Genomic DNA, 22,096 nt, shown 5'->3' with positions numbered 1-22,096 from the left:
TGTGTAAGTCTGTTCACCACTCTGAGCCTCTGTTTACATATCTGTAAAATCCGGAATTTGATGATCTCTAACATCATTTTCAGTTCTGGAGTGTTTGGTCCTATGTGCAAAGGCAGTATCATTACCCCCCTAATCTTTTTAACATGATCTATAAATTGTTTTCCAATTGTGGTTTTATGTTCCCATGAATTATCCATATTCTAACCTGGTTACCAGGGCTTCACAGAGGAGAAGCTGACAGGAGTCAGAGTGTAGTCCAGGGGTGGGCAACCTGTGGGCTTGAGGCCATATGCAGGCCTTCTAGGTCCTCAAGTGAGGCCTTTTGACTGAGTCCAGGTTTTACAGAACAAATCCTTTTATTAAGGGGATTTGTTCTGTGAAGTTTGGATTCAGTCAAAAGGCCGCACTTGAGGACCTAGAGGGCCGCATGTGGCCTCAGGGCCGAAGGTTCCCCACCCCATGGAGTGGAATTTTTCTCTCTACAAAACAAACCCCCCTTCCCCACCACCACTTTGGCTCTAACACTCTAATCAACTGAACTGAGGGACAGAGACCCACTCTAATAATAACTTGCTTATCTCTTTTGTCATTCACTACTCTAATTGACCTGCCTGTAGATAAACCTTGGAGGATTATGAAAGTGGTTATCTACAACAGACTGCTTGAAGAAAAGGGTACCACGTTTAAATTCATTACCTATGTAATTCCAAGTAATATATCCTGCATAATATATAATTTCCTAAATAACTCAGACCAAACCCATATAACCAAAATAATTGTTTTAAGCTTCAGAGACAGAAAAACATTTCTAAAGTACCTTTGTTCATTTTCCTGCATAATTTAGCACAGTCTAGTGAGGGCAATTGAAGATTGTTCTGTTCGTTTGTTTTTGATGGCTGGTGGACTTGTAATGTCTTCAGGTAAATTTTTAGAAGCTTAATACGCTTTAGACAGCACTATTGTTAGAAACGTAGACACTTATCATGTTGGATTTTAAGCCTGAGGACCGGGGTTCCAATGCTAGCTGACATTTACTCCCTGTGTGATCTCCTGTAAGTTAGGTGACCTTTCCAGGCTTGATTTCTAATCTGTAAAATCAGGGGGTTGGACTAGATGATTTCTGAGGCTCCTTCCAGCTCTAAACCTAAGATCTTTTGACCTCTAAGGCAAATCATTAACCTTCCTGAGTCTCAGTTTCCTATTTAAAATGAGGACATTAATACTAACACTTCCCCACTTCATGAAGTCGTTTTGTAGAAAACATCTTGTATACCTTAAAGTACCGTGTAAATGTAACTATTATTTGAAAATGGAATTTTTAAAAATTCCAGTGAGTTAGAAATTCTTGTCAGGTGAATTCTGATGGCTTTGCTCTCCCTGCCCAAGCCTATTATTATAAAGAATAACGTCTAGCCTCCCTGAGTAGTGGGAGCTATCTAAGATATTCTCAGCTGTGGTCCGGTAGAGCAGAAGTCTACAGGCCTGCGGAAATGCATCAGCTGCTATTTCCTTCTCTGACACAAATGCTTCTGTATGGGTGGTTGTCAGGCAGCTATCACTAGGAGAAGGAACCACAAAGGAGAAAAGCTGGAAAATAGCACAGGAACCAGCAGAGGAAGCTCCCCCTGTTGATTGGGTGGAGCAGGTATGAGTCCAAAACATCTCACGGATGTAGTCAGCATTCTTTTAACAGGAAATGAGAGCCAGATGAGAAATTGGAATGGGTGGCCCGTTGTGCCTAACTTGATTTTTAGTTTCTCCATGAGCGAAGGCTCCTGGATTTTAGGCTCCTGAGAGGAGTTATTATGGAATATTGCTGCAGTAGCCACTGAATGAAGGCTTATTGTGACCTTAGGAGGTGACGTGGGACGTTGGAAAGAGCACTGGTCCTGAAGACAGAAGACAGTAGGGCAGGGGCTGTCTTTTGCCTTTTTATGTATCCCCAGGGTTTAGCAGCAATGCCTGGCACATAATAGGCATTTGATAAATGTTTATTGACTGACTGACCAATAATGCTTGCAATCTCTGTATCCTTGGGTAAATCACTTTACTTCCCTCTGCCCCAGGTTCCTCCGCTGTAAAATGAAGGTGTTAGACAAGATGGCCTCTGGGGCTCCAGCACTAGATGTGTGGACTTTGGGGCAGACATTTTGGCCTCAATTCAGGTTTATAGGTTAAGGTCTGATATCTTTGCAGTGTTGAACTGTAGAAAAGACCAAGAAATAATCTGGAAAAGTCTCTCTCTGTCTTGTCTCTCTTTGTCTCTCTCTGTCTCTGTCTCTTTGTCTCTCTGTCTCTCTCTTGTCTCTATCTCTCTGTCTCTCTTCCTCTCTTTCTCTCTCTCTCTCCTTTGCTCCCTCCCTTTCTCTCTCCCCTCTCCTTCCCTTTCTCCCTCTCTTTTCCTTCCCTCTCTCCCTTTTTCTTTCTCTTTCCCCCCTTCTCTCTGTCTTGATATATATCTATATCTATATATAGATAGATATAGATAGATACATAGGTATACACACACACACACACATATATATGCATATATATAATACAATTTTATTTTTATTTTTAGTTCCAATTCGCTCCCTTCCCCTCCCCCTCTTCTACCCTTTGAAAAATAAAACCCATTTCAAAAGTCATGCAAAATAAATTCCCACACTAGTTGTGTCCAAAATATGTATAGCTATCTCTCTGTGCATATGTATACATGTGCACATACATGTATATATGTTTGTGCGTACACATATGTCACAATCTGCAGTCCAAGTTCATCAGCTCTCTAACTGAAGCTTAACTGCATTGTTTATCATGAGTCCTTTGGAATTGTGATTGGTCATTGTGGTGATCAGAGTTACCAAATCTTTCAAAATCGATTATCTTTACAATATTGCTATTACTGAATAAATTGTTCTGCTCACTTAACTTTGCATCTGTTTATACAAATCTTCCCAGGTTTTTCTGAAACCATCCCCTCATCATTTCTTATAGCACAATAGTATTCTATCACATTCACGTACCATAGCTTATGTAGCCATTCCCCAGTTCAGGGACGACCCCTCAGTTTCCAATTTTTTTGCCACCAGAAAAAAAAAGCTGCCATAAATATTTTTGTAATGTGGGTTCTTTTAAGAGGCTTGCTTTAAATAAGTTCTGAACAAGAAAGAGCCCATGGTTAACTCTGCGATATAAATCAAGGTGAACGGATAGTTCTGGGCAGTCTTTTCACTGGAGGATGTGTCAGCTTAATCCAAGCCTTTTATAGTATCCTTAAGACATTGTTTGTTTTCCTCATATGAAATATAGTTCACATGTCATATAGCAATATTTTTCCCTTTGTGCTTTATAGACATATTATTGGGATGTCCTGCGGGAGATAATATATGAAATAAGGCCATCAAGGAAATGGTGATGGTTTTGTATTAAGTGGGAAAGGAATACGTTATTTATATAATCCCTACTACGTGCCAGGCACTGTGTGAAGTGCCTTAATAATAATTATCTCATTTGATCCTCACGACAGGCCTGGAAGGTATCCCCACTTTACAGTTGAGGAAACTGAGGCAAATAGAGGTTAAGTGACTTGCCCAGGGTTATGCAGCTAGTAAGTGTCTGAGGCCAAATTTGAATGCAAGTCTTCCTGAATCCAGGCCTGGCACTCTGCCCACCGCAATACGTAGCTACCTCTGGAAGACCAGAATTTGAATCCCAGCTCTGCCCTTATAACCGATGTTGCTGACCTGTCTCAAGTCTCCTCATCCATAAAATGAGGGGATGTGTTCTTCAGCTGGGTTCCTAGACGCCCTCCTTCCTCCCACAGTGGTCTGTAGATAGATTTCAGGGGTTTGCGAATTTAGATGGAAAAAATTAAATCTTTGTTTTCATTAACCACAAGCTGAAATTGAGCATTTCCTTCAATTATGAGTGAGGGCAACAAAAACATTGTTCTTAGAAGGGTTCATAGACTTCACCAGACTGCCAAAGGGGTCCATGATACAAAAAGGGCTTAGAACTCCTGAACAAGAGGATTCAAATTCACTTGCATCTCTAAAAAGTCCCACTCACAATTCACTCTTCCCCAAATTTGCTTTATTCTACGTTTGCTTCTAATACATATGTCATGCATGTGTAGGTATATATGTGTGTATATGTGACATATATAGGCATGCATGTATGTATTTTCTATATACACGTATGTGTATATATGACATAATTAAACCTGGTTCAGTGTCTTGTCCCATTTTCCTCTGGGATGGACACTATCTTTGGATCTGGATCAGACAATTGTCATGATTATAACAATGACTTTGGTTAGCTCATGAATCCTCCTTTCTTGCCTGGTAAAAAATATGTTTTTCATTCTTCAAACAAAAACAAGAAAAAAAAAATCTGGCAAAATTTCATGCTCCAGAGACATGCCCAGCTTCCTACCCTGATTAACATATGAGTTTTGCTCCATATCAGCTCATAAAATATTTGTTGGGCACCAACTACATTTAAGGTACTATGCTAAGATATTAGGGAGGAGGTGGTATGTGAGTACTTGTGGGATATTTATTGGAAATTACTTTATCAGATGTTTCAGGGGACAGAGCTTCTTCAACAGGAAGTCCATATATGGGAGAACACTATTTATGTCTTTATAATTCTAAAAGAGAAAACTGTGTGGGAAAATATTAAGTTGCAGGGAAGGTCATAAGGAATTTGGATCTAATGTTTTGAGTCTGTAATGAGTTTAACATCTTCTGACCACTGAAAAGCATCCGGTTTAATTTAATTCAAATTAATAAGCATTTTTAAAGTACCTACTATGTGCCAGGAAGCTCCCTGAGAGAGTGGATAGTGTGCCAGGCCTAGAGTTAAGAAGACTCATCTTCCGGAATTCAAATCTGGCCTCAGACACTTACTAGCTGTGCGACTCTGGGTAAGTCACTTTACCCTGTTTGCCTCAGTTTCCTCATCTGTAAAATGAGGTGGAAGAGAAATGGCAAACTATTCCAGTATCTCTGCTAAGAAAACCCCAAATGGAAAGAGCTGGACATGACTGAGAAACAACTGAAGTGAATGTCTCGCCAAGAAAAGAAAAGACAAAATTGTCTCTGCCCTTTGAGGACCTTACAGTCTATTCAAATAGAAGGTTCTTGAACAGTGACTTGAATGATCCTTTGTATTTCTTTTAAAGTTTTATTGAAGAATTTGGAACTCAAAGTTCTAAAAACAAATGTTAAAAAAATTGTTTTTACATGCAACTGGGAAGTAAGATATACAAGCAGTGAGGTATAGAAATCTGTCTTGCCCTACAAGAAAGTAAGGGGAAAGGGGAAAAGGGATGGGGGAGCAGTGGGGTGATAGAAGGGAGGGCAGACTGGGGAAAGGGGCAATCAGAATACATGCCATCTTGGGGTGGGGGGAGGGTAAAAATGGAGAGAAAATTTGTAACTGAAAATCTTTTTTTTTTGTAACTCAAAATCTTGTGGAAATGAATGTTGAAAACTAAAAATAAATTAAATTGCTATCGGCTAAAAAAAGTTTTATTGATATTTGTTTTCTTGGGGGGAAACAGCCATTTCTGGATATATCCTCAACCCACCTGCCTATTGAATCTTCCCTTGTAACAAGAAAACCAGCCCATCAAAAGCAATGATGAGAATATGCATCTGACAAATAGGCATCTGACAGAGTGCAGTCTTTTGCACCCATAGTTCTCTCTCCAACAAAAAGAGGGAGATGTGTTTTCTGTTTACTTCTTCAGGGACAAGACTGGACATCATGATATATAATACACTTGAAATATAAATTTTCACTGCTAATACCGACCACTCAGAGTAATCAGTGCCCTGGCACATAGTAGACCCTCATAAAGATTGGTTGAGTGACTGTTTGTAAAGTGCTTTTGTCAACCTTAAAATGATATATAAAGTTCAGCTATTTGTTCACTGTGGCTTTTCTGGCCTCCTCAAGTCATATTACCTATGCAGACAGCTGCTGGTGGTGATTGCAGCAGGAGGGCTGATGAAAGCATGAGTTTCTTACTAATATCATTCACATATTTATACTGGAAAATTTCCCAGTTCCCTCAATTGGCGCTTGGGCTTTTGTTGGCCTGCGGTGCATGTTTCCCTCTCTTATACATGTCAGTTCCACATAGATCAGGGCTTCTTAACCTGGAGTCCATGGATACATTTGAGAGGGTTCATGAACCTGGATGGGAAAAAATGTTACATCTTTATTTTTGCTATCTCTAATTTAAATTTAGCATTTCCTTCAATTATGAACATAGTCAGTAATCACAGTAGTGTTACTCCATCAGATTGCTAAAGGGATCCAAGGTTAAGAACTGCTGACAAAGAGGGAGGTAGGTGTCATAGTAGGTTTAGTGTGAGACTTGGAATCAGCAAGAACCGAGTTCAAATCCCAGCTCTGACACTTTCCAGCTATGTGACTGGGGCAAGTGGAAATTTAACCTCTTTGTGTCTCCATTTCCTCATCTCTAAAATGGTCATAATAATAGAACCTACTTCATTGGATTGTTTTGAGGATCAAACGAGATAATGTGTAAAATGCTTTACAAACCTTAAAGCTCTCTATAGTATACTTTCAGTATATACAATGGACCAAAGAGCAAACTCTATTTTTAAAATGGACACAAAATTATTGTTAAAATGATTATTCTCATTATTGGCTCTTAAGTGTTTGGTTTTATTGTCCCGTGTCCCTCCAAGGGACTAGGATCTATTCTCTCACCAAGGTTCCATCCCTCTGGACTCTATGTGCCTTCCTCTCAGCAGTTCTTCCTGGCATAAACAAACGTCCTGCGTGATTGGAACCTGCAAGAACATTGCTTCCTCTGGGTCCAAAGCTGAATGCCCAAGTTTCTTTCATCGTTGATAGGCTTCAGTATGAAGGACACGGGGACTTAAGGGCCTGATATACAGCCCTTGGTCAGCTGTCTTTTAAAGTAATTGACTCCTTCACCCCCGAGACCTTTGTATTTTCCTGGCCTCATTCCTTTCCCCATATTGTTTTCTCCCTTTGAGGAATCCCATTAGAATACGGTTCTCATCATAGACTCAGCCAACTATTCTCATTAAATAGCCAAAAAGAAGAGAAAAGCAAACAGAAAGATTTCAACTCACATGTGAACAATGCTCTCTTTTTATTAGTCTCATCTTACAATATTTTGTTCATTCATTCCGCAGAAGTTTATCAAGGACTGTGCTGAGGACTACCCTCATGCTTGGGTGGGGTAGAGGAGGTAATATAAAGTATAGATAGAAGATGGTCTCCATTCTTTACCATACAGCTGAATAATCTATCTTATGTTTGATCCTCCCAACAACCTTATGAGTTAGTATGACTGCTCTTGTCTCTATTTTATAGGTAAAAAACCTAAGGCCACTCAATATCAACCCAATCATGTGTGATTAGGTTTCAGTCACCAGCCATTCGCTGATTCATGGCCTGAATAAATTGAATGAAAGGATGCCTATGGTGTCTTTCAGATGACAATGATCCAGTGGGACTGAGATAGGTCTACTAGGCATTGGAGAGTCACATTGAAAAAGTTGGGTATTAATGGGAAAGTCTGAGAAAAGAAAGCCAGAGAGAATCCCAGGCAGTTAGGTGGTACACTGGACAAGGTATTGGACATAGAGTCCAGGACATCTGAGTCTGAATCCTGCCTCAGATATTTACTAGATATGTGATCCTGGACAAGTCATTTGATCTCTCTTAGTCATGTCTTCTCCATCTATCAGTGGGGATGACAATAAGCATTGGTGCACTGATCAATGTTTAACTGGCTCTCCAGGGTGGAAAAATTGTGCAAGGGCACGTTTTTTAGTTTAATCTGCATCATGAGTGTTTTCTCTATCATTTTCTGAAATTTAGACAATCAACAAGACAGTAAATCAAACCTTGATTTGTAGCATTTGCTGATTTCTGAGGTATAAATACTCATACTAAAAATTTAACAATTTGTTCTTGAGAGCTTGGCTGGAGCTGGCTTCTGCACATGCCTGATAACACCCACTTCACAGGTGTTGTGAGAATCAAATGAGATAACCATGGAAGGAATTTTTTAAACCTTAAAGCACAGCATAAATTCTAAGTATTATTATAGTCACAAAAAAAGAGAAGATTCATAGAAGTTAAGAGCAGGGAGAGGCCTTGCAGATCATGTCTTCTAAAGCCTTCATTTTACAAGTGAGAAGAGATGTCCCACAGCTGTGAAGTGACTTGAAGTCACAAAGCTAGTTAACATCAATAGGTAGGTTGGTGCAGTGGATAGAGTATTGGGCTTAGAATCGGGAAGATGCATCTTCATGGGTTCAAATACAGCCTTAGGCAGGGCCCCTGGACAAGTCACTTAACCCTATCTGCCTCATCTGTAAAATGATCTGAAGAAGGAAATGGCAAACATCTCCAGTATCTTTGCTAAGAAAACCCCAAAATGGGGTCATGAAGAATCAGACATGGCTCAAATAACTCAACAACAATAACAACAGGGATTTATAAAGGAAACAGAATTAGAACTGGTCAAAGCGAAATAGCAGCAACCTTGCCCTTAGATCCCATTCCATTGACTACTAGTACTTTGGGGTAAGAATGAGAGCGGATCAAAGTTCTGAAGAGGTGTCCAGCAGCAACCTTGCCCTTAGATCCCATTCCATTGACTACTAGTACTTTGGGGTAAGAATGAGAGTGGATCAAAGTTCTGAAGAGGTGTCCAGGGACCCTTTCAGAACCCAGCAGAGGTTTTGGCACTGAGCAATCAGTTGTGCCCCTCCATCTCACTGGAATGTGGGAATCAGCTAAGAGACAAAGAGGTGTATTTATGAGAAGCAGTAGATACAAAGGCTAAACCCAGAGGAGATTTTTAAAAATGAGGAAAAGGACCCATATGTACAATAATATTTATAGCAGCTTTTTATGGTGGGTAAGAACTGGAAATTAAGGGGTACTCATCAACTGAGGAATGGCTGAACAAGTTATGGATGTTATATGAATGTGATGGAATACTATGGTCTGGTAAGAAATGATAAAGGGGATGATGTCAGAGAAACCCGGAAAGATTTATATGAACTGATGCAGAGTGGAGTGAGCAGAACTAAGAGAACAATTTATATAATGACAACAATATCATAAAAACAAACAACTTTGAACTCTGAAGAACTCTAATCAATACAATGACCAGCCATGATTCCAGAATACTTGTGATGAATCATGTAAGCCACCTCTTGATAGAGAGGTGAAGGACTCAGAAAGCAGACTGAGAAATATTTTGTGGTAGGACATGGTCAATGTGGGAATTTGTTTTTGCTTGACTAGACACCAGATTTTGTTTTTCTTTCTTTTTCAATGGTCAGGGGGAAGGTGGGAGTGAGAGAAACAAGATGTTTATTGAAAAAATTAAATTTAATTAAAAATAAAGGTTGTAGTGGAGATGATGGTGGCGGCGGCAAGGAGTTTAACATCAAATTAAGTTACTCTAACATGGTTGACTTGTTAATCACCATTACCATATGTCTGGACAGGTCACATAAACTCTATTTGCTTTAGTTTTCTCATCTTTAAAGTAGAGGTATTAAAAGCATCAAACCTCCCAGAGTTTCTGCAAGTGCCAAATGAGATAATGATTGTAAAGTGCTTAGCGCAGGGTCTGGCATGTAGTAAGTACTATAAAAATGTTAGCTGCTATTATTATTATTATTAATTATTACTATTGTCCGTTAAACATCTATTGACTGATTTGGGGGAAAGACCCTTCTGAATCTCTACCCATACCTAATTAGGAGGAGAAGCAATCATATGGAAAAGCTTTGCATTGTTTTGAGTGCTGGTGTAGTCTAAACAGACTAGAGTGTCATAGTTCAGCATGTAGGAGGTTGGGTACGTAAATCCAAACTTGCAGCAACTCAGCTGTGGTGGTTTACCATTTCCCCTTCTGTCTTCTTTAATTTTGTGTGCAATCTTGGTTGGTGTCCCTTTAGACAAGGTTGTTAGGAACTCATCTGTCACGTTTGTGTTCCTTTAGTTATCTGCATGGTCTGCACTTTTGTTCTGTAAATCTCCAGGACACGGAATACATCTAAAAGGGGGGTTGAGTAGTAATGATGTGTCCTACAGATTTAGCCAGAGAACCATCAATCTACCTGACCCTCCACAAACAAGTTTAAGCTCCTGTGACTGGAGGATATTGTCCTATGGTGGGCGATTTGGTGACAATACCATAAATTGACTTTGACCACGCAGATGTTTATTAGATGCCATTCCAAATTATTCCCTCCATTTTCTTTTTATTCTCCCATCACAAGAAAACATAATCTTTTCAGAGTTTGTACATTTTATTCCTCTACCTTAACTTTCCGTGAAATAAAACAAAAAAGGAATAGAATTCAGAGGAAGTACAGAACGTTAAGTAGCTTCTAGGCCACATTGATTGTAGACCTGTCTTTTTTTGTCCACAACCAGCTCCACTTTCTTTGGGAACATAATTATGTGTTGGTTTCCACAGCTGGTTTTGATTTTGTGTATGCATTTATTCATTAATTCACTTGTTTTGTATTTTCTCTTTCCTAGGGACTCCGGATCATTTTCTCAAATGCCTCCAGGCTCATATTTAGGCTCAGTGCATCCAGTGGCGTGAGAGCCACAATCAGGATCTATGCAGAAAGCTATGAGAAGGACCCAAGCAACCATGACAGGGAACCACAGGTAACAGTGCCAGATGTTTCTTGGCATCTGGCATATGTCCAGCTCTAAGTTCTGTGATTTTTTTATGTCACATGGTTCTTGTGCTATTTCAAAAGCATGTTAAGGGGTTTTTGTTGGTTGGTTGATTCTCCCTTGGTGAGGAGGGGAAGTTTGTGCTAGTCTGGGAAAGAGGACATATGTGAATGAATTAGGGTGTTGACAAGGTGGGTGAAGAGAAGAGGGTAGGTGAAGGCAAGAGATATTGTGAAGGTAACAATCAAGTTTTGCAAGTGACTGAATGAATATTGGGGAGGAAGAGTGAAAAGTTGAGGTTCAAATCAATCAATTAGTAAGAATTTATTGAGTGTGTACTATGTAGTATTCTAAGGATTGGGAATACAAAGGCAAAAATTTAAAAGCTTATATTTTATAAGGAGAGAAAACATGTAAATATGTAAATAAAATATGAGAAATGAATGCTAGGTAGTTTAGGGCACAGGTACGTTGGCAGCTAGAAGGTTCAGAAAAAGATTTCTTATAGCAGATGGCACTTGAGCAGAGTCTTGAAGGAGACAAGAGATTCCAAGAAGCAGAGTGAGGTAAAGCATTCCAGGCATGGGTGATAGCCATTGCAAAGGCATTAAGGTTGAGAGAGGGAGCATTGTATATACACAGAACAGCAAGAAGAACAGTATGGCTGGATTTAGAGTGTGTGAAGGGGAGTAATATGGAAAGAAGGCTGGAAAGGTATGCTGGAGCCAGGTTGTGAAGGGCAAGATTTTATATTTGATCCTCGAGGTATTAAGGAACCACTGGTGTATATTGAGTATGGGGATGACATGATCAGAATTGTGCCTTAGGAAAACCACTTTGGCAGCTGAGTGGAGGATGGATTGGTATGAGGAGAAGCTTGAGATCAAAAGATCAAATAGGAAATTATGGCAATGATATAAGAGAGAACTAGGGTGGTGGCTATGTGAAAGAGGGGATTTATGCAAGGGATGTTGTAGAGACAGGAATGACAAATTGGACAACCGATTGGGCACAGGGAGGTAAGTAAAAATAAGGAATCCAGGATGACACTGAGATTGCATACACGAGTGATTAGGAGGATGGTAGTACTCTTGATCCAGGAAGCATTTTTAAGTTTTCCCTTGGAAAGTTCAATAAACATTCCCAGACTGGAAGATAAAAGCTACCTTGCCTCATGGTGGCCATTTGCAGCCATCTAGTAGCAATGATAAGATCAGCCCATCATTCCAAGCGTTCTGATTGGAGAAGTTACCTTCCCTCCTGGGTTAGGCACAAGTGCTTATTTTGATAATGGCTGCTGTGGTATAGGGCAGAGGTGTCACACTTAACCCTCACTAACCCCTTTGGCCTGCAACACTCTCAAATACAACCTGAACCAGATTCAAATGTAATTGGGAATTATTTAACAAAATAAATAAAAATATAATTAGATGTAATAAGTGATTTTCTAAGTCTAAATACACAGGCAGCAATCCTTATGAATGGTTTAGTGGCCACATTTCTATTTGAGTTTGGCACCACTGGTATAGGGGTTAGGGAATAGGGGACAAGGAATAGGGACTACGCCTCTAATTTTGTTGGTATAGGGTAGTGGTTCTCAAACTTTTTGATTTTGGGAAGCCCTTTACACTTTTAAAAAGTATTGAAGACACCAAAAAGCTTTGGTTTATGTGGGTTGCATCTATCAATATTTACCATATTAGAAATTAAAACTGATAAATCTTAAAATATTTTAGATTTAATAAACATTTATTAAGTACCTGTTGTGTACCAGGCACTGTGCTAAGCATTGAGGGTATAATTAATAAAAAGAAAGACAGTCTCTGACCTCAAGAGCTTATACTCTAAAGGGGGAGACAACACAAAAGGATGCAGGAAAGGGGGTCAGTTACAGGACAGGGGGTTCTTACACTGTGAAGTTGAAACCAGGAAGGGCAGAAATGTAAAGTGGAGTGACTTGAGTCCACTTTTTGCCCTCTATAAGACAAGGCATTGGGAGGAGTTTGGTACTCTACCCTCCAGACCTCCAATCAGAGGGAAAGGAGGCTGTGGGAGGTGGTGTCAATCAAGGCTTGAATCAGTAGCATGGTGATGAGTTTAGAGGTGATGAGCTTATTCTGAGTGGGGCAGTTGAAACCCGGCAGGGCAGCAAATGCAAAGTAGAGAAAAATCTGTGTAAAATACCAATGATAAACTCATCACATGTTAATATAAACAATGTATTTTTAAATAAAAAAAACCCTACACTTCATTTTATTTATATTTGATTTATTTTCAGTTCTCAACATTCAACATTCATAAGTTTTAAATTTTCTCCCCCTCCCTCCCCCTCCTTCCCCAAGACAGCATGCAATCCACTATGGGCTGTACACATACATTCCTATTAAGCACATTTTCACATTAGTCATATTGCATAGAAGAATTATAACAAATGGGAGAAACCATGAGAAGTAAAACAAAACAAAGCAAAAGAGAGAAGAATCTGCTTCGCCCTGCATTCCGACTCTATAGTACTTTCTCTGTATGTAGATGGCATTTTCCATCATGAGTCCTTGGAAAAGTTTTAGAGTTTTAGGTCCTTGGATTGCTGAGAAGGGCTAAATCTATCAAAATCAGTCCTTGCAAACTGTGGTTGTTACTGTGTACAATGTTCTCCTGGTTCTTCTCCATTTACTCAGCATCAATTCATATAAGTCTTTCCAGGTTTTCCCGAAGTCTGCCCGCTCATCATTTCTTATAGCACAATCGTATTCCGTTACATTCATATACCACAACTTATTCAGCCATTCCCCAATTGATGGGCATCCCCTCACTTTCCAGTTCTTGGCCACCACAAAAAGAGCTGCTATAAATATTTTCGTACGTGTGGGTCCTTTTCCCATTTTTATGATCTCTTTGGGATATAGCCCTAGAAGCGATACTGCTGGATCAAAGGATATGCACATTTTTATAGCCCTTCGGGCATACTTCCAAATTGCTCTCCAGAATGGTTGGATCAGTTTGCAACTCCACCAACAATGCAACAGTGTTCCAGTTTTCCCACATCTTCTCCAACATTTATCATTTTCCTGTTTTGTCATGTTAGCCAATCTGATAGGTGTGATGTGTTACCTCAGCATTGTTTTGATTTGCATCTCTCTAATCAAAAGTGATTTAGAGCCTTTTTTTCATATGACTATGGATAGCTTTAATTTCTTCCTCTGAAAACTGCCTGTTCATATCTTTTGACCATTTATCAATTGTGGAATGACTTGTATTCTTGTAAATTTGACTCGCTCCTCTATATAAAAAAGTACATTTTATAAAACAAAGAAATTAGTGAGCAGAGTAGCATTATTTTACATGTTATTTGCAAATCTCTCTAATGCTCAGTTTAAGAGAAGACAGCTGCATTCTCATATCAGCTTTCCACATCCAGTCTGTTGCAATATGTTGTTATGGTTGAAGTATATGAAGAAAATCTGGCATCACACATATATAGTTGGAAGAGGGAGGGATAATCTACTAGGCAAATAATGTTTTAGTATTAGTATGAAAATAATTTTGACCCCAAGGATCTCCTGAAAAGGTCTTGAAGACCCCCAGGTGTGGGCAGACCACACTTGGAGAAATAGAGAATTCCCTGGGGAAAGAAACACCTTCTACCTATGCAGGTTTCGTATACGATCACAGAAGTTAGATTGAAACCCAGCTTTCCCTATCTACAGAACAGTTGCCAAGTTGTACTTTTTGACAAATGCCCTAGCTAACTCTCTCTCTCTTTCTCTCTCTCTTCCCCTCCTCTCCTTCTCCCTTTCCCTCTCTCCCTACCACACTGATTCCAGTGTTATAAAGCCTAACCAATTAGCAACTAGAAAGATATTAATACAAGAGCCAAATATTACTAGTCATACAGTTGTAAATATATAGTTACAACATATTACATATCTTGTATTGCATACAACATGTAGTTGTAAATAGATATACATTTGTATGTATGTATTTGTATGTGTGTATATATATACATATATATATACATATACACACACACCATACATCGTATATGTGCAGGCATACACACACATATATGTCCCTTGAAGATGAAACTCATAGAACTGCTATTAGGGGTTTTTGTGTATATACTTGATTTCTTATGAAGATATCCACTAATAACTTATATTATACTCAGCTGTCAGTATGTTTGTTTTCCTATTCTGTATATAATACGTAATTTATCAATTAAAATGTTTAGGGAATCTCATGACTGATATTTCCCACCCTATCTCTGGTACTCTTTGCCTTGGTACACACAGCTGAAATACAGCAATTTCCAAGACTAGAGAGATAAATGAGGAATTCCTTATAGGGAGAAAACTCTGCCTGGGTCAGGGATCTCTTGAAGGATGGGAAGAGAGGAGTTATCAGGCCTTCCCTGAAAGAAGGATTGTAGCAGTTCTTGCCACTAAGTCCTTGACTTTGGGTCAATAGACTATTTCAGCTGGGGAAACCAAAAACACAACATCTGCTTTTGGGTCCAGCAAAGCAGTTGGCTTAGAGACAGGTGGCTGTTCTCCAGTTTTCTTCTTCTAGGCCTCTTCCTTTAGATTTGTTGCACACATATACCTATAGATAGACACAGGCAAAGCATTTTTGTTTTATTTTTAAAAAAATCTTTGGCAGTATTTTAATGAAAAAAAAAGTTGGGTCCTTCCTTTCTCCCTCCCAGTGGACACAATAGTAGGTGAGGGGGCAAAAGTGGGAGAGTGGAGTGGGGTTTCTATTAAGAAAAAGAGAAAGAAGAGGGATCGAGCAGCACCTTGGTAGTCTGCCTGTCACCCTACATACCTATAGTCTCCTTAGCTCAGGGAAGGGCCAAGCACCTTGAAACCCCTTTTCCAATTCCCCCCTCCCAGATTTTGCACTATCTCTCACACCCACCCAACTCACTCCTAACTAAGGGAAAGAGGATAATACAAGACGTAGAGATGGCAGGAAATACAGCCCAACATCCATTTGTGCCTTCTCTGGTAACAGCACCCTAAATGACCTCCAAACTGTCAGCACATACTTGTCCCACAGCCCCACTCTGGGCTTTCTCTAAGGATAAGGTACTGTCATCATCTAAACTTTCCCCCTTAGCTCTTCCCTGAAAGAGAGACAGTAGGGTATTAGCACTTTATGTTACCAGTGTATTAGGTGAATGATGGCTCCTGAGTTATGTTAAATAGGCTGGTTAGGTAGGCTTCTTCCAGGCATAGTTCACTGAGTTTTGATCTTTCAAGCACACATTCTAATCACTGTTCTTTCTTCTATAGTAATAGACCTCCTTAAACAGTCTGCATACTAATTTCTAACCATTTCCATAACACACCTAAGTCAAGTTACAAATTGGAGCAAGATTTAAAGAAATACGAATGCCCAAGTATGTGTCTTCTTTCTCTAAACATAACTGTTTCAATCACTGTTTAAACTTGAATTTTTAACTTTCATTACCCTATAGTGCTCGGAGGCCTATTAACATTTTCCCTTGTTGTTCCTGCCTGCTCTGTCTTTTGGAAGAAAGGAGTATCTTAGCAAGAAGATTTACCAAAGAGAAAGGACCTGGTGGCAGTTCTAATTATTATTTGAGTATCTAGAAGTGGAATTCGGCTCTGCTATGGACCTGGGGTCCTAAATTGCTCTTTTAGCCTTTTTATCTTTCTTTTTATTCCATGCTCCAGTGGAGAGAGAAGGAAAGGTCAGTGTTCATAGTGATTCTACATTCTCTTGTTGTTGTTCAGTCATACCGACTCTTCATGACCCCATTTGGCAAAGATACTTCAGTGGTTTGCCATTTCCTTCTCCATCTCATTTCACAGATGAGGAAACTGAGGCAGAGTAAAGTGACTTACTCAGGGTCATACAGCTCGGAAGTGTCTGAGGCTGGATTTGAACTTGGGAAGATGAGTCTTCCTGACTCCAGGCCCAGCACTCTATGCCCTATGGCCCCACCTAGCTGCTCCAGTGCCTACTCTTAGCATATTCATATACTCTTAGTTGAGCACCTTCTAAACAAGGATTGATTAGGAAGCTGTGTTTCTTCTGCATTATACTGTTCCTACCAATTCAGTCCATTCTCTGTGCATACGGTGGTAGCTTTTTTTTCACAGACATTAAATTTTAACTAGTTAATTTTCTCTTTTGACGCTATTTCTTTCTTAAAGGTATCAGATCTTTTTTCTTTTCTGAATGTGTTAAGGCATTTGAGAAGCACTGGTTTGAATCATAGAGTAAGTTCCTCATAAGTATTCGTAAATAGTTTGAGGTAAGTGACCCATAATCCCATAAGATTCAGAATCATCTCCTATGGTACCAAGGAAAGCATGCAATTAATAATTTGTGCATTTTCCCCCATGGGTATGTATCTTGGCTTTCCATTTAGAGCTTTTTCATATTGCAGTCATAGGAGTGTTGCCTCTTTCAAATTGATATTTTGTTTCTTACCTGTGTAGCACTCCCTCTGTGCCCTTCCTCAGCTTATATTCACACTCATGATGGAGGTCCCCAGAAGTTGGCTTAGGTTCTAGAACTACCTTAGGTTCTAGGTAGTTCTAGGTCCTATGGTCCTGGCTCTTACGACTATAGCTCAAATTCCACAACCAGCATTTTCCCCCAACAGTTAACCAGTAGATACAATTAGCTCAAAGCAATGGTATTTTCTTTTTCTTTTTTTGTGTTTTATTTTTCCCCAATTACATGTAAAAACAATTTTAACATTCATTTAAAAAATTTTGCCTCCCTCCTCCTCTCTTACCTCATTGAGAAAGCAAGCAGTTTTATAGAGGTTATACATGTGTAGTCACGCAACATGTATTTCCATGTTAGTCATGTTGTGAAAGAAAGCACAGACCAAAACAACAACAGCAAGAAAAATAAAGAAAGTAAAGAAAAAGTATGCCTCAATCTGTATTTAGTTTCTTCTCTGGAGGTGGAGAGCATTTTTCATCGTAAGTCCTTCAGACTTGTCTTGGATCATTGTATTGCTGAGAATAGCTAAGTCATTCACAGTTGATCATTGTACAATATTAAGGTTACTATGTACGATGTTCTCCTGGTTCTACTCACTTCACTTTGCATCAGTCTTTTCAGGTTTTCTTGAGAGCATCTTGCTCATCATTTCTTATAGCACAATAGTATCCCATCACAATCATGTACAACAGCTTGTTCAGCCACTTCTCAATTGGTGGACATCCTCTTAATTTCCAGTTCTTTACCACCATTAAAAGAGGTGCTATAAATATTTTTATACATATAGCTCCTTTTCCTTTTTGTTTTTGATCTTTTTGAGATACAGACCTAGTAGTGATATTGCCTGGTCAAAAGGTTACATGCATACATGGTTGTATAGCCCTTTGGGCAAAGTTCCAGATTGCTCTATAAAATGGTTGAATCAGTATACAACTTCACCAACAGTGCATTAGTGTCTCAATTTTCCCACATCCCCTCCAACATTTATCATTTTCATTTTCAATCACATTAGCTAATTTGATAGATATGAGGTGGCAGTTCAGAGAGTTTTAATTTGCATTTCTTTAATCAATAGTGATTTAGAGCATTTTTCACATTATTATAGCTAGTTTTGATTACTTCATCAGAAAACTGACCACTTATCAACTGAGGAGTGGCTCTTAGTTTTTTAAATTTGACTCAGTTCTCTATATATTTGAGAAATGAGGTCTTTATCAGAGAAATATTCTGTAAAACTTTTTTCACAGTTATGATTATTAACTGTGTATTTCCCTCCATCCTATCCCCCCATTTCATCCTTTTCTCTCTCTTTTCACCTTGTTCATCCTCAAAAGTGTTTTGCTTCTGTCTTTTACCTACTCTAATCTGCCCTCCCTTCTATCAACTCCCACCTCCATCTTCTCTTATACCCTTGCCTTCCTACTTTACTGAAGTAAGACTTATTTCTATACCCAAATGAGTGTGCATGTTATGCCGTTTTTGAGTCAATTCCAATGAGAGTAAAGCAATTGTATTTTTTAAGAATGAATACAAACAGTAGCTGCAAAACATTTCCCCCATGAGTCTGAAGTGCCATCTTCTACAAATACACGCAGTGGTAAGATTAGACATAAACTTAAAGTACAGTGTACTTTGAGGTACACATGTAGGGAACACGTGACAAAGGCTACTTACTCTTTTGATACTACTAAGCCTTGAAGACCTTTCTCTCCCTCAAAGCTACCCCCTGGATGTATCATCTCTGCTATATAGGTTATTCAGCTGGACTCCCAGGGTCAGCTTTTCACAGCACACAATGTGAATCTTGTGAATCCACAGCCAGCTCTCTTCTCTGCTGCCAAGGGTCATGCTTCTTATGGTTTCTTCTTATCTCAAATGACTGTTTCTTTGTATCCATGTCTGACTGGAGTTTGTGTCTCTGCTTTCTTATCTATGCCTCAAAGTGTCAGACTGACTCTTCAATTGATGACTTTTGCCTCACACTAGGCAGGTAGTTCCAGCTGCTAAATGCCATGGCCATTGGGAGTTGGAGAAAGGAAAGAAAATCCTCCCTCCCATCTAAGAGGAAAGAACTACGTTTTCGCCCCGCTGCTGACTCTGTGTTCCATACATTCAAACTGATAGTATTTTTAAGGGCCATCTGGGAGCATGGCCAATCATTGCTCATCTAATCCCACTGCTCCTTTCTGACTCATTTGGAGAGAAGTACTTGTAATTCATAAAGGGAGAATACACTAATATATCTGTGATGACATCTTAAGCTATATCAACTGAATTGGGATGGAGAGAGAAACCAAATCTCCCTCACATACACATACCTTATACCTGCAAGATAGGTGTTGTCTATCAACGTGTGTGGAGAATCACAAGAATCTCCAGGACAGAACCTCAGGGGCTACTTAATACATTTATACCTGACTGGGGATCCTTGATTAGTGGCCATCCAGCCTCTGTTTCAAGACATTGAAGAGAAGGCAGTCCATTCTACTCAAGGACAGCTCTAATTAAAAGATTCTCTCTCGCTCCCTCCCTCCTTCTCTCTCTCTCTCTCTCTCTCTCTCTCTCTCTCTCTCTCTCTCTCTCTCCCTCTCTCTCTCCCTCTCCCTCTCTCTCCCTCTCTCTCCCCTGCCCCCAGCCACTTCTCTTATATCAGGTTGAAATGTATTTTGAAATATTGTTGAAATTTCTATTTCTTTTATTGGGTGCCAAGAAAAACAAGTTTAATCTTTCATGTAATAGCCATTAAGAGCTTGAAGAAAACTATCATGTCTCCCCCATATCCTTTTCTTCTTCAGACTAAACAAACCCAGTTTCTTCAGCTAATTGTCATATGGCATGGTTTGCCATGGTTCTGAGTCTCCTCCTCCTTCCCTCATCAACTTTCCTAGTTTTCCTATCTTAAATATCTCTTAGATCATCAGTCAGCCCACTTTCTGAAATTAAACGCCCAGAATTGATCATCATATTCCAGGTGTGGTTCAGCCAGGGGAGTGGGAATATATACCTCTCTTTCTAGTTATTTTGCTTTTTTTTTTAACATGATCTTAGATCACAATTAATCTTGTTGGCTGCCTTGACACAGTCTTAACTCATGATGAGAATTCAGCCTTCCAAACCCCTCAGGTCTCTTTCACATGAACTTTTGTTAACATAGCCAGGATTCTCTTATCTTGTATTTGTGCAGTTTTTTTTAAGCCCAAGTGTTTTACATCAGAATCTTATTAGATTCAGCCTGACATTCTAGTCTCCTGAGATCTTTTTGGATTCCAATTCTGCCGTATAACATATTAGCAATCATGTTCATCTTTGTGTCATCTACACATTTGATGCATGGGACATCTAGCCCTTTAGGCTACTGAGACAAATGTTGAACTGAATGGAGCCAAGGACAGAGCCCTGAAGGGGCCACTTCTCTAAAAGACGTCCCTTCAGGGAGCCACTTAACATCATTCTCTGGGTCTAGTCATTCAATCAGATACCAGTGTGCATGAGTATATGTTAGGTGGAAAGACGAGTCTTTGTGTACCTAGTTATTTGTAAAGTGGTGTAGGAGGAGATTCAGATTAGATGATTCTCACTTTAAGATTCTAAGGGTAAAGGGAAGAGAGGAGAATTCTAAATGCTAGTCAGACAGTTTTGGATATTCCCTTCCCCCTCTTTGGCCAAACTAAATGGGAAACAATAATTTTAGGTGTGTAGGGTTATATTTATTTTTCTAGGATTACTGAGACTAATAAACCCTCTTATATAATCCCGGGCAATTAAAAATTATTTTTCAGTTGTTTCAGTCATATTCCATTTTTGTGACACCATTTGGGGTTTTCTTTACAAAGATACTGGAATGGTTTTCCATTTCCGTTTCCAGCTCATTTTACAGATGAAGAAACTGAGGCAAACAGGATTAAGTGACTTGCCCAGGGTCACACAGCTAGTAAGTGTCTGAGGCTGGATGTGAACTGAGGAAGAAGAGTCTTCCTGACTCCAGGCCTGGTGCTGTATCCATTGTGAAGAAGCTAAATAATTGAAATCCATAGAAAACTCCCACTTCTCATGAAACAAACAACTTCCTTACAATTTCAAATTTCTTTTCATCAATTTTGTTCTTTTTTAAACTGGAGATAATGAGAAGTTAAAAAAAATTAACTTCTTTGAATTATTTGAATTTCACATTTTTCCTTGCCCTTTCCACCCTGATAGAATTGCTAATGAGCAGTGAAAACAACTAAAGGAAGAGGAAACCTCTAAGGGCTTGGACAATCCAGTAACTTTAATGAACTTTGATTAATAATCAGGGGTTGACTGTAGTTCTTAAACTGAGCTTTGTGCGTTCACAGCACACCCTTCCCCATGACCCCCATTATAACATGACGATTGTCCTCTGTATTTCCTTCAAATTCAGAGATTTCTATTTCTATCTCTGAGAGGCCATGAGACTTAAGTTTGGAAGGGCTATACTCTAAATCAGGAAAACCTCCATTCAAGTCCACCTCCAACTCCTGACACATACTTACTGGCTGTAGACCCTGGGCAAGTAAGAGTGGGGAGCCTGTCGTCTCAAGGCCACACGTGGCCCTCTAGGTCCTCAGGTACAGCTCTTAGGCTGAATACAAACTTCACAGAACAAATCCCCCAAGACAAAGTTTGGATTCAGTCAAAAGGCCACACTGGAGGACCTGGAGAGCCACAAGTGGCATGAGGCCACAGGTTTCCCACCCCTGCGATACTAATGAAGTCACAGGTCCGGAGTGACAACAGAAATCTGTTAAACTTTATTTAGGGGTTCTTAAACGTGAGGGATTTCTGCATCTTTAATTCACTTATTGATGTTCCATCTCTATTTATATCACATTTCATTTTGCTGTGGAATAATTAGATCATAATTAGATTGCCTTTTCTG

The 22,096-nt window shown here is 39.4% G+C and overlaps 1 protein-coding gene across 1 annotated transcript in view; it reads left to right on the top strand.

The window, feature by feature from the left end:
* PGM5 (phosphoglucomutase 5) overlaps window positions 1-22,096 on the top strand; it is a 232,538-nt gene that overhangs the window by 187,706 nt on the left and 22,736 nt on the right. Inside the window, exon 10 of the mRNA XM_036739286.1 lies at window positions 10,567-10,701. Within this exon, the coding sequence (XP_036595181.1) occupies window positions 10,567-10,701 (135 nt within the window). The remainder of the gene's footprint in view (window positions 1-10,566; window positions 10,702-22,096) is intronic.

Source organism: Trichosurus vulpecula, chromosome 9, assembly GCF_011100635.1.
Source record: "Trichosurus vulpecula isolate mTriVul1 chromosome 9, mTriVul1.pri, whole genome shotgun sequence".
Taxonomy (NCBI): domain Eukaryota; kingdom Metazoa; phylum Chordata; class Mammalia; order Diprotodontia; family Phalangeridae; genus Trichosurus; species Trichosurus vulpecula.
This window is presented reverse-complemented; position numbering and strand designations above follow the sequence as displayed.